This window comes from Equus asinus, chromosome X (assembly GCF_041296235.1).
Source record: "Equus asinus isolate D_3611 breed Donkey chromosome X, EquAss-T2T_v2, whole genome shotgun sequence".
NCBI lineage: Eukaryota > Metazoa > Chordata > Mammalia > Perissodactyla > Equidae > Equus > Equus asinus.
This window is the reverse complement of record NC_091820.1, coordinates 16,947,098-16,958,703: the sequence shown is the minus strand read 5'-3', so window position 1 is coordinate 16,958,703 and position 11,606 is coordinate 16,947,098. Positions and strand designations below refer to the sequence as shown.

At 44.6% G+C, this 11,606-nt stretch overlaps 2 protein-coding genes across 5 annotated transcripts in view; one reads left to right on the top strand and one right to left on the bottom strand.

Moving 5' to 3' along the window:
- The first annotated feature begins 445 nt into the window (after window positions 1-445).
- Window positions 446-3,746, top strand: KLHL34 (kelch like family member 34). Its single transcript, XM_044763767.2, has one exon. The coding sequence runs from the start codon at window positions 580-582 to the stop codon at window positions 2,539-2,541; it is 1,962 nt and encodes a 653-aa protein (XP_044619702.1). The 5' UTR covers window positions 446-579; the 3' UTR covers window positions 2,542-3,746.
- The window catches only part of CNKSR2 (connector enhancer of kinase suppressor of Ras 2), a 257,093-nt gene continuing 249,135 nt past the window's right edge, over window positions 3,649-11,606 (bottom strand). For all 4 annotated transcript variants that reach the window (XM_070501997.1, XM_070501999.1, XM_070502000.1 and 1 more), the window contains 2 exons: window positions 8,432-8,628; window positions 3,649-6,004 (listed from right to left, as the gene is read on the bottom strand). In XM_070501997.1, coding sequence (XP_070358098.1) covers window positions 5,789-6,004; window positions 8,432-8,628 — 413 coding nt within the window. In that variant the 3' untranslated portion in view covers window positions 3,649-5,788. The remainder of the gene's footprint in view (window positions 6,005-8,431; window positions 8,629-11,606) is intronic.

Sequence of the window (11,606 nt, the reverse complement as noted above, 5' to 3'; positions counted from 1 at the left end):
ACCTCCCCCCTGCCCCGTAGCCAGTCGTCCCCCGCCCTAGCGGGTGCCCGCAGAACCCGTCCTCTTCGTCCACCCCAGGGAGGTCAGAGCCCTCGCCCCGCGCTCCCGGGACGCCCCGAGCCGGGCCACGTCTGCGCATCTGGGCTGTCGGAGATCCAGCACCCCCTGAGTCAGTCCACCCGCAGCTCGGTCCTTCCAGGTGATGGTGCGCGGCCACTTCGGCCCCTGGCGCGCAGGTGTGGGTTTCCCAAACTGGGCCGGGGAGGGGGCTTTGGGCAACGCGCTGGCAGCCTCCGAAACAAAACCCTGCACCCCCCGGAAGACTCCAAACTCCGTGCTCTCCGCTACTAGGGGCTTCTGGAAGCCGTTCCGCGACCGGGTTTGCTCTGAGAGGGGTACGGGGAGATCTGCGCACCTGGATGAAGGAGCCCTGGGCTTTAAGCTGAGCAGGCAAAAATGGGCCCTTGCTAGGGACTCTGCGGCTCAAGCGGGGAGCCCGGGAGCGCCGTGCCCCGGGATGCCTCCGGCCGCGCCCGGCTGGCCCCAGCCCCAGCCCGGCCGCTTCCCGCCCTGGGCATCATGAGTTACTTCCTGTCTTACTGCAAAGCTCACGGCGGCGCGCTGCTCACAGGCTACCAGGCCCTGCGCGCCGAGGGCTTCTTGTGCGACGTGACGCTGGAGACCGAGGGCAGCGAGTTCCCGGCGCACAGGTCGCTGCTCGCGTGTTCCAGCGACTACTTCAGGGCCCTGTTCAAGAGCCACACTCGGGAATCCCGAGCGAGCGTGATCCACCTGCACGTGCCGTCGGCGGCCGGCCTGCAGCGCCTGCTGGACTTCATCTACACCGCCTGGCTGCCACTCTCCATGGACACCGTGGAGGACACGCTGGAGGCCGCCAGCTACCTGCAGGTCACCGAGGCCCTGGGGCTGTGCGGCCGCTACCTGGAGCGCCAGCTGGGCCCGGAGAACTGCTGCTTCGCCGCCAACGTGGCGGCGCGCTTCGGCTTGGTGCACACGCTGGGCGCCGCCGAGCGCTGCATCGTGCGCCACCTGAGGGAGCTGCTGGCGCGGGGCGCGGGCCCCGCGGGGCTGCTGGAACTCAACCCCGCGTCGCTGAGGGCCGTGCTGGGCGCCCCCGACGTGGCGCGGGTGCCCGAGGCCTGGCTGCTGGGCTTGGCGCTGGCCTGGCTGCGGCAGGAGCCTAAGGCCGAACGCCTGGCTCACTGCGCCGCGCTGCTCGAGCGCGTCCGCTTCGGCCTGGTGCCCGCCGACGTGCTGCGGCGGGTGTACTCGGGCTCCGGCATCGCGCTGCCCGCCCGCGTCAAGGGCCTCATCATCCAGGCCCTCAACTACCACACGGCGCCCTCCCGCCAGCCGCTCGTGCAGGGCGAGCAGACCAGCGTCCGGAGCCCCCAAACCCGTATCTTGTTAGTCGGGGGGCGCAGGGGGCCGGAGGTGGTGATGGAGGAGGTCGCGGCCCCACGAGGCGGGGCAGCCAGGGGGAGGGGAGCCGCGGCGGAGCCCGAGGAGGAGGAAGAGGAAGAAGAGGAGCAGCTGGAGGAGGAGGAGGAGGAGGAGGAGGAGTGGGAGCTCACCCAGGACGTGGTGGCCTTCGACGTGTACAACCACCGCTGGCGCAGCCTCACGCGAGTGCCTGCACCACTCCTGGGGCACAGCGTTTGCGCCGCCGGCAACTTCCTGTTCGTCCTGGGCGGGGAGAGCCCCTCGGGCGGCGCCTCGTCTCCCCTGGCCGACAGCCCGCGGGCGGTCTCAGCCCAAGTGCACCGTTACGACCCGCGCTTCCACGCTTGGACAGCAGTGCCCGCCATGCGGGAAGCGCGGGCCCACTTCTGGTGCGGCGCCGTGGGCGAGGGGCTCCTGGCCGTCGGGGGCCTGGGCACGGACGGCGAGGCGCTGGCCTCGGCGGAGATGTACGACCTGCGCCGGGACCGCTGGACGGCGGCCGGGGCGCTGCCGCGGGCGCTCCATGGCCACGCGGGGGCCGTCGGGGACCGCGGCACCGTGTACATCTCGGGGGGCAAGGCAGGGAGAGGCGAGGGCGGCGCGAGCAGCCTCCGGGACTTGTACGCTCTGGGCCCCGGGGAGCGGGCGTGGAGTAAGAGGGCGTCCATGAGCACAGCCCGCTTCGGGCACCACATGGCGGCCCTGCGTGGCGCGGTGTTCGCCTTTCTGGGGCGCTACGAGCCCTTCTCCGAGATCGAGCGCTACGACCCCGGCGCGGACCAGTGGACTCGGCTGCGGCCGCTGCCCTACGACCGCTTCTGCTACGGGTTGGCGGTGGTGGAGGAGACGGTGCTGCTGCTGGGCGGCCTCAAGTGGCGGGAGTCGCGCCAGGTGCCTACCCGCAACGTAGTGGGCTATGACCTCGACCTAGACCGCTGGGAGGACATCGGCTGCCCACTGCCTTGGGCCTGGAGCGGCCTGCAGTGTGCAGTGCTGCAGCTGGCCGAGGGAGGGGACGAGGAGAGGGAGGGAGAGCCTGGAGGGGCGCCAGATTTAATGTTGGGTTTCATGGGTTAGGGCAGTCTCCGGACCACGGAGGAGAAAGTCGCGCTTGACTAGGCTTTCAGAGCAACACGTGAGCTTTTCCTAAGAATGGGACTCTGGGAGCAGAGTGGCTTCTGAAGGTTAAGGAGGCAAACAAGGGCTTGGCCAAAGGGGAACATTTCCCCTTAAGCTGAGAATGGGAGACAGGAGAGGTCAAATAGAAGGATATATGAATCAGCTTCAGTGAGCTGGGGATTTCTATAAGTTCTCATGCTGGGCTTTTGAAAATAAAATATGACCCTATTTTCCCTCTAGGTGCTAAATAGTGATTACTTTTGTGCCAAACAAACAAACGGCCAAAAAATATACCCTAAGAAGTTACATATAAGACCCAGAAAATTGTTAGCTATAAAGACTGTAATAAATAGTTGTAGAAGATGGCATTATCTGAATAAGTACTGAAGAGAATGTGCCTTGGTTAAACAGCATGAGATCATTGTAAGGGAGACTATGATTTTATAATTCCAGAACCATGGTTATAGTTCTGCTCTGATGGTTTAATATAAGTATGGAACTGAGAGGGAAAAAAATCTCTAAGACAGCACCTTTTTGGGGGGGGCGAGTAGCCTAGGTTAAGTTTTTCTGTCCCTCATCCTTACTTACCCCTGGTCTACTTTTGCCCTGGCTTTAGGCAGCTCGTTGGTTTTAAGTTTTATTTCAGCAAGCCTTATTCCATAATAATCAAGCTCCTCTGGTTAAGTGGGACATCTAAGAAAAACAAAACCAAACCCTATTTTTGCATCCTCTTTAAATGTTCATTCTGCAGACATGCTGTAGGTTGTATTTGTAAAAAAAATTAACTTATTTTTGGCAGTTCTTTCCTCCCCCTCCCCCAATTCCCAAAAGAATCACAGAGAAAGGAAAGAGGAGTAGGTGAAATTTTAAAGTTCATGTCTAATAAATGGGGAGCCGGCTTCATTTTGCGGGGTCTCAGAGAAGGTACTTATATACGCTGAACAGGTGCTGCTTCTGGCTTGTACCAGCAATGGAGTGGTCACTGGGGGAATGGCGGCTGTGTGATTAGGTCACAAAGAAATGTGGTGAGGACTGTGCATGAATAAAGTAGGTGCTTTATAAGGATTCATTAAGAGCCGAATTTATTTGACTTCAGTTTACAGTGCTGCCTCTCTCCTAGATTTGAAACTAATGCAATAAAATATACAGATATATAGTTAAAAGGTTTCTTTCATGCTAGGCTAGCCACGAGTCTTTAAAATTCGTTAGTTTAATTTTTACCATTTAAAACAACAGAGCCAACTTTACAAAAGTAAAAGCTGCTTAGTAGCAACATAGCTAGTCTCTCCATCAACTGCTCACTGTTTACAGGGCACAACCTGGCCACTGTATCCATGACACATCCATCAGGTACAGATATTTTTAAGTGAATGTACACATTAGGTCTAGTAAACATCAACAAGTCTAACACCTGTAACAAGCACACTTCATTTCAGGACAAGAGGTTTTTGTTTTCTGTTTTTTTTACATATACAAAACCCCACAAATTTAATGTGTCAATATCCATGCAGTAAATAAATGTTTTTACAAATAGACTTTTTTAAATGATAAAAATATTACACTGGACCCAAAATTCCATACAAACATTAATACATGATTTCTCATCCATTTTAACTAAATATAGGATTACTGAAAATGTGCTGTAGAAAGGCCACTCTCCTGTACAGTTGTGCAAAGTCTGCAAAACGATAGTGATTCAATGGTGGTTTCAAAAGCAAAGAAAAAGATCCCCGCTGTGGAGTTTTTCCTTTCTCCTCTACAGCAAAAATATTCACTGGCATATATCTGAACTCTTAGAGATGAAAGTACATTCACTGAGCTGTACAGGCAACAGTATAAAGCTGATTAGAAGTAGATTTTAGGATATAGGATAGTAAAGGAGGGTCCCTTCCTCCTCCTAAAAAAACCCCAGTAAATTGTGACTTGTACATTATGCAGCCAGACACTAAAAAGCAGCACAGTCATTATCATGCTGTGATCACTTTCAAAAACGAGATGCTTATAAATGGAAATATATGAAGAGGACTTTTTCATAGACTTCATCCACTCTATAGAACAATTCATGAAGCTAGGAAAAAACCTCTATAAATTGTTTCTCTCATACAGTTCAATGTAACAGATCTCTGAATGACCATGATCCTCTTGCTCCTCAGGAGAGAGGTACATTTTTTATTTTTCAACATTGTTTTCTATATTATAACACACATCGGTCTGTAACTAAACATATTTTACTTCCCTGCCTGAAGTATAACCTATATAAGTTTAATTAATGGACTGGGGGAAAATTGGAAACTGGAAAGTTGATTCATTTCAGTTTCTACCTTGTATTTTAAGAGTCGAAGTTTAAAAACATGATTTTGGGCTGAAATTATATATATATATATATATATCTGTTAGCTGCCTTTCCGGGTGAATTAAGTGTGTTTTAAAAAATCCACTCTCAAATTCCTCTGTACACAATCAGCATTTCATCACTACAAAAATAAAGGAAGATTTAAACCAAGAAAATAAAGCAGCTCTATCTTCAATTTTGGTCTCAGTTACAAAACATCTTACAAAGCTTTGCCCTGATACACCATTAAGTGTCCCCATAGATTTGGAATAGTATTTCTATTAACCAGCTTTCACAAGTTAATAGACTATTAAGACAAATATTAGATACCTGAACTTTTCTTATGTTGATGCTCTTCTATTTTGCTTAACTCTTGTATGCGCATCTACATTTCACAAAAATAAAACTACAGCATTAAACTTTGTGCAATGTTTAAGAAAATTCTTAGAACATTTTAATAAATATAAAAAAGGTTTAAATTCTTTCCCACCCACAAGGATGTCTGCACCTGAAAAAATGTGATTTATTTTTGAACTCTTGTTTATATAAAATTAACTTAAAGGGAGAAAAGATGACCTTAGATAGAAAACTGCCTTTTTGTGGTTTTACTACTTGAAGACCACCTGTTTTCAGAGTTTGCAAAAGTTAATTTTAAGTCATTGAAGACAGTTGATTTTGCACATGGTAAAGATAAGCTGAGCACTAATTGCATATAAAATATACAAATGCTCTTTAAAGACAGTGGCATTATGACCATATATGGTTTGTTTCATATAGTTTGGTAACATTAAAGTATAGCTTGTCAAGTGTCCCACACATTGATATAAAAACTACCTTATATACTTGTTCAAAGTACCAGAAGGCAGAATACACTTACACATGCGTTTCAATGTATGAATGAGTGTGTGTTAGAGAGGAAGTGATTACATCTACTTCAGAAGAAATACTTAATGGGTCATTTGGGGTGGTGTTTTGACAGATATCCAAGAAAAGATCAAGGTACATCTGCTTCCATTGTTGGAATTCTTTAGATGTCAAGTCTGGATTGTCTAGGACTTTATCAATAATGGCTACTTCCCCTTCTCTGGCCTGAAAAGCAAAAGGATTCAACAGTTAAGATGTAGACAAACTTTTATTCAAGTTTAAAATAAAGAGTTAATAGGCAAAAAATTAAGAAGCCCATAAGAAACAGCTCTGGTGTACTCAAAACTCAGCTATTTAGACTCAAATTCCAGTATACTTTTTTCTACACCCAAGGTATGCCTCATATTGCCCACTCTGTGTGGTTTATTTTTTCTCTTGGCCTGTCCCGTTTCCCATCTCTGCCTATGGAAACTTTCCTGCGTCATTCTTTAAGATTCAGTTCAAATTCCTCTCATTTCATGAAGCCTTCCTTTAAGGATTGGGAAAAATGTTTCCTCTCTCATTTATGTCCCCATAACACTATCACTGCCATTGAGTGGACTTACCACATTCTATCTCTTGAGTTACTTTTGCACTGTTTCATCTGTCCTGCTAGATGGTTAGCTCCTCATGCTTGCATGAGAGAGAGCAATGGCCCTTCTGTCAGCATAAACACATAATTCTTGCTGTGTGAACGTTATGGCTCCCTTCCTGCAGCACCGGAGGCCTGCAATACAAAATATCCCTCCCTTCCACGCTGGAGGTCGGCTGAAGAGTGAACTTGCTTATGGGATAACTCACCACAGCACAGCTATCGCCTGTTGGAGGAGTGAGTCTCCCAGGTGGGACGGCGGCGTGGCGGAGAGCGTAAGACAGTCTGAAAAGCTCAGTCCTATCTTTTATGGGCCCAAGGAAGGGGCAGGAAGTTTAGGGAACGTTCTGCAGGAAGTGGGAAGGCACAATTCCGGGCAAGCCAGAGTTGGGAGGGAAAGACAGTAACGTGCCTAAGCAGTTGTTCTGGTCCTTGGGACCAGACAGAGACAGTGGGGCTGTGACTGAGGATGTTCTGAATGGCCTTGTGCTTGCTGAGGGTCCTGTTACAATTCCAGGAACTATATATGCATCCATGGTTGCTTGGGCGATTGTCCTTCCCTAATGGGAGATTTTCATTCTCTATCAATTTCCCAGGCTAAAAAGCATAAGGCTCTGTAATTAATTTCACCAACGAGGGGAATTTCTTTATAGTGACTTTTCGTCCTCTTTGTTTGTCACAGAGAGTGGAGCACAGTGTCACATACCTGGTGATTCATCAATACTTATTGAACTGAACATCAGCAGGAGCTCATATTCTTTGCTACTGGAAGAAAATGCTTTTGGGGAATCTACAGAGCATGAAAGACAGGGTTGTGGGGCTGAGAGAGAGGGACAGGAGCAAGTCTCTAAAATACTTGAGCCTGACCTGCTTCAAAATGCCTGCCTGCTTTCATAACCAGGCAGTTTCGACCTGAGTGAGGGTGGGGGGAGGTGGGGCTCTGTAAGGTGAGAGAGTGAGGAGATCTTTGGAGTAGGGTTGGTCACTGGAATAATTATTCTTATGAATATTATAGCTCTTTTAAACATTCTAGTCTTAGTTACCAAAAGGCCATTAAGTTGTCCCATTAATTTGCATGAACACCAACTGAAAGCTAACTGACTCTGCTATTGGAAATTTTTCCAAATCATGCTTTTCTATTTTGTTTCTCTCTTTGGTACTCACCTATGTTTCAAAACCACAAAACCTCAGCAGCATACTATGGATCAGAAATATTTCCCAAAGGAGCCCTTTGACCTTTTGTTTCCCAAAATGACTGCGTCACATACTCTGTATGACAGTTCTTTTCTGTTTTTGATTGTTTAAGGATGCAGGGCCTGCTTAGGGAGAGTTTGTGTGGCAAGCCCTCTCCCCCTCACCCACACACACTGAGGGGGCTCACTTTTCTGCTTCCTTCTTCAACCTCCTGCCTTTCTGCTCCCCTCTCCTCCCCAGTCTGGGGCTGGCATAATAGGAAGACTGGAGACAATGTGAGCACTCATGGAAATGTATAATAAGAAAATAACATGTGAGTTTGGAACTGATAGCGTAAACAAGAATTATAAAATTTCTACATGGAACATGAATTACTGTGGCCTCACTCCAAATGTGCTGAAGGAAATATTCACAAAGTATCTCAGACCCTATTAGCAGCCACTATTGTATTCTGTTGCATGCTGTGTTCTTTTGATAACTATATTAATTATACTACATGGCATATTCATCTTAGGAAAATGAAAGACTGAGGAATAGCACCAGCCTTGCATTTTTGGAAAAAAAATTTAATTACATCCTGTTTTCTCCTAGAACTAAGTCACATAACATTTAGTCAGTGCTTTGAGGTGTTAATGAAAAGTTAAGATTATTTCCTCTTTACCAATACACATATTATTCTGTAGCCGAACGGCTCAGCTTCAGGTTCTTCCTGTCTACCTGTCCCTTGCCCCCATTTTGTATTTCTTTACCTAGAGAATCTGGTAATCCATTCTGAGTTGAGGAATGAATCTCTTGAAAGGAATTTCTCTTTCCATTTCATATCTTACCTTTAAAGTGCTTTTGAGAATTCTCAGCCTGTGTAGTTTTTCATTCATCACAGGATCATTACATCTCTTTATAAATGATAGCTTGTATTCCATCTTGGTTGAAATGCGATGTTCTCCCAGCGGTGACAGACTGGCTTGCTCCAATGCCCTGTATAAATCTTGCAATGAGTCTCCTAACTTTTCTTCCCTACTTTCACCTGTAATGTCCAAAAAAAGAGAAAAATGAATCCAGTGTAATAAAGTTATTTGACACTCCAAAAACCTACTAAAAAAAAAATCAAAACCATCTGAAAACAGGATAATGAAGGACTGGGAAAACAATCTATTACATTAAAACAAAAAAAAAAAAACCCCAAACAAACCCACAGCTGCTAGTTATATTGAGTAAGATTAGCTACAGGCAGCCAATTGTTTTAGAATGGTCAAATAGTAGGATGCTTTAATAAAATATTCTCTGAATAGCAAATCACCGTACATTCCTGAGTCCATTAAGTTCAAAGAATTAGAATACAAAAGGTACACAACACAGACACAATCCTGCACACAATTTAATATTTTAAAACTTTAATGAATATCCCCTATCATTATACTGATAAGCATAGAAGTGCTGATTAATAGAACTCTCCTGATTTAGCAATACTGAACTGCTTTTTACATTTTTCCAGACTTCATAAGATGAAATGGCATTCATTGGAGTATATTTGATTATAAAAATCTTCCAGTAGTGTGCCATAGAGGATTATTAGGTTTCATGTGACTGCCATAGTAATGCCTGCCACATTGTAAATATAGTAAATGATCGTAAATTATCATCAATAATGCTTTAATTAAAATGAACTATGGGGATGTTTATATGCAAAGCTGGCATGTACTAAAAGAAGCTACTTAGCATTTGTAAGACCTGGGAAGAAAATACCGCAATTAAATCTTTTTGAGAAAAAAAATTAGAGACTGGTTCAGGAAAGGATCTTACATCTATTTGAACAAATCAAACTCTCATCTTGTTCTTTAATTGCCTGACTACTGATGTCATATCTTTCTCAAGAATGATAAACAAAGATGAACTCGGATTTTGCTTGGAGTGGTAGATAGGATTAGGGCTATATCACATTTCCTTTCATAGAGAGCCAGAGTCCTTTTTGAGAAATACTAATTATATTGGCCCAAGGAGTAAATATGGAATGTTTTTCATTCCACCACAGTCTATGTGAATATTTTAGGCTTTCTGACTTAGTCAAAAAAAAAAAAAAAAAAAGACTCCCTAATTGGTAATGAGTAGTTAACATTTATATGTGCCAGGCAGTAGGGTAAATACTTAACGTTCATGATCTCATTTAATCCTCACAACAGTACTAAGAGTAGATTTATTTGATTTTCATTTTATAGCAGGGAAGTACCTTGCTCAAGGTCACACTTAGTAAGCAGTGGAGCCAGAATTTCAAGTGGGCAGTCTGGCTCCCAAATCCATGATTTTAACAAGAATTCTATACTCCTAATTTTGTCAGTAATCATTTGAATTGTGTATTTAACAGTAGGTGTTAATGAATTTGTTAGACTCCCTTAAAATGCAGCATTCTAAAAACTTTTTGAAAAGCCAACAAACACATTACCTTAACTTGAAGGGATCACTTTTAGGATTAAAAAGTAGCTTCATTTAAGTTTCATATTCAATTTTTGGCTCTGCTGCTGAGGTTAGCAACTAATGGTAGGTATGATTATTGAGTCCTTCCATTAGAAAGTTCCTTGTTATCATCAACACATGCTATCACTAATTCCTCTATAACGAATTTTAACTTCCTAATCATATAGCTAAGTTAGAAGTATAATCTAAAAATACAGAAATCCATTTAAATAACAGCTTTTTAATTCTCTGCTGGCTCATCCTTGAATGTTTGCAACACCTAGAGGATTTTGAGAGATGGGTGGAAGGAGGACTGTAAAAAGGAGAAACTGCTTTGTGGGTTAAGAGCAAGACTGAAATGAGATAGGGAATTTTAACCGAGAATGGTTTGGAGCCAGGAAGGCACAAAATCATAAGGTCATTCAGAGTAACTAAATGGAGTTGTAAACAAGGATCCATTTGAACAGCATAATTCCATTTCATAAAATCATAGGCCAGGAAAGGAGCCCGAGGAATTATTTACTAGTTATCATCCTTTTTGCCTCAAGGCAAGACTGCATCTAAAGCTAGATGTAATTTCATAGAGCAGAGGGTAGGAGAGGAATGGGAGGCCTAACTGATGTGAATTATAGTAGTTTAGGTATCAGGTGGCCTAATGTATTATTAGTTTTTCAGTTCTTGAAAGAAGGGGAAGGAAAAAAAGGGACTCAGATTCTAGCGTTAGGATCTAAGGGAGAGGTAGAAGTATTTTTACATAGTAAATTTTTATTTTAAGATAACCTTCTTCCATATTACCTAACACTGTGAGGAGTATATATTTTGTTAAAAAAAGTTCTTACCCAATTTTCTTTCTCCCCAGTTCTTAAAGTTTGTGGAATACTGGGCCAGATGATTGATTTTTTATAAAATTTCAATGTAGTTTTACTTTAAGAAGGATAAGTAAAGATTTACTAAAAAAAGTGACAAACACAGCTATTAAATAAAATAAAAACTGAAAGTTATTTTTTCCCTTCTTGCCGTTAAGGAGGAAAAAAGCATTCAACCAAAGGACAACATAGTTCTACAAAGAATCTGGTTTGATAGCTGTAAGAAGAATTGAGCATGGATTTATCTCTGGGCAGCACATTTGAACAAGGAATCACAATGAGACGGAACACAGAAACATTTCCAAGTATAGTAATGGAATAGTGTGGCTCCTAGCAGAGATAAGTAAAGCCCCCTCCCCCATCACTACACATCATACACATATGCAACACCACAAGACACAGCAGTGGGATGAGGAAGGATGAAGGATTGAGATGCCAGGCTACCACAAAATGCCACCAATTACTTAACATTATAAGACTAGACAAAGAGCCTTTCTATTTTCAAAGGAGGGGGTGAGGGGCAGAGTCACATTCTAAATCTGATTCACTGTGCTCAACAGTCAAAACAACACAGAACTCAACATTCAAGACAAAAACAGACCTTTATTTTCTTTTATAATTTTCAATTGGTTTCCTTGTTTTTTTTTCTCAAATGAATACCAATTAAGTCAATTGGGCTACTGTTGCA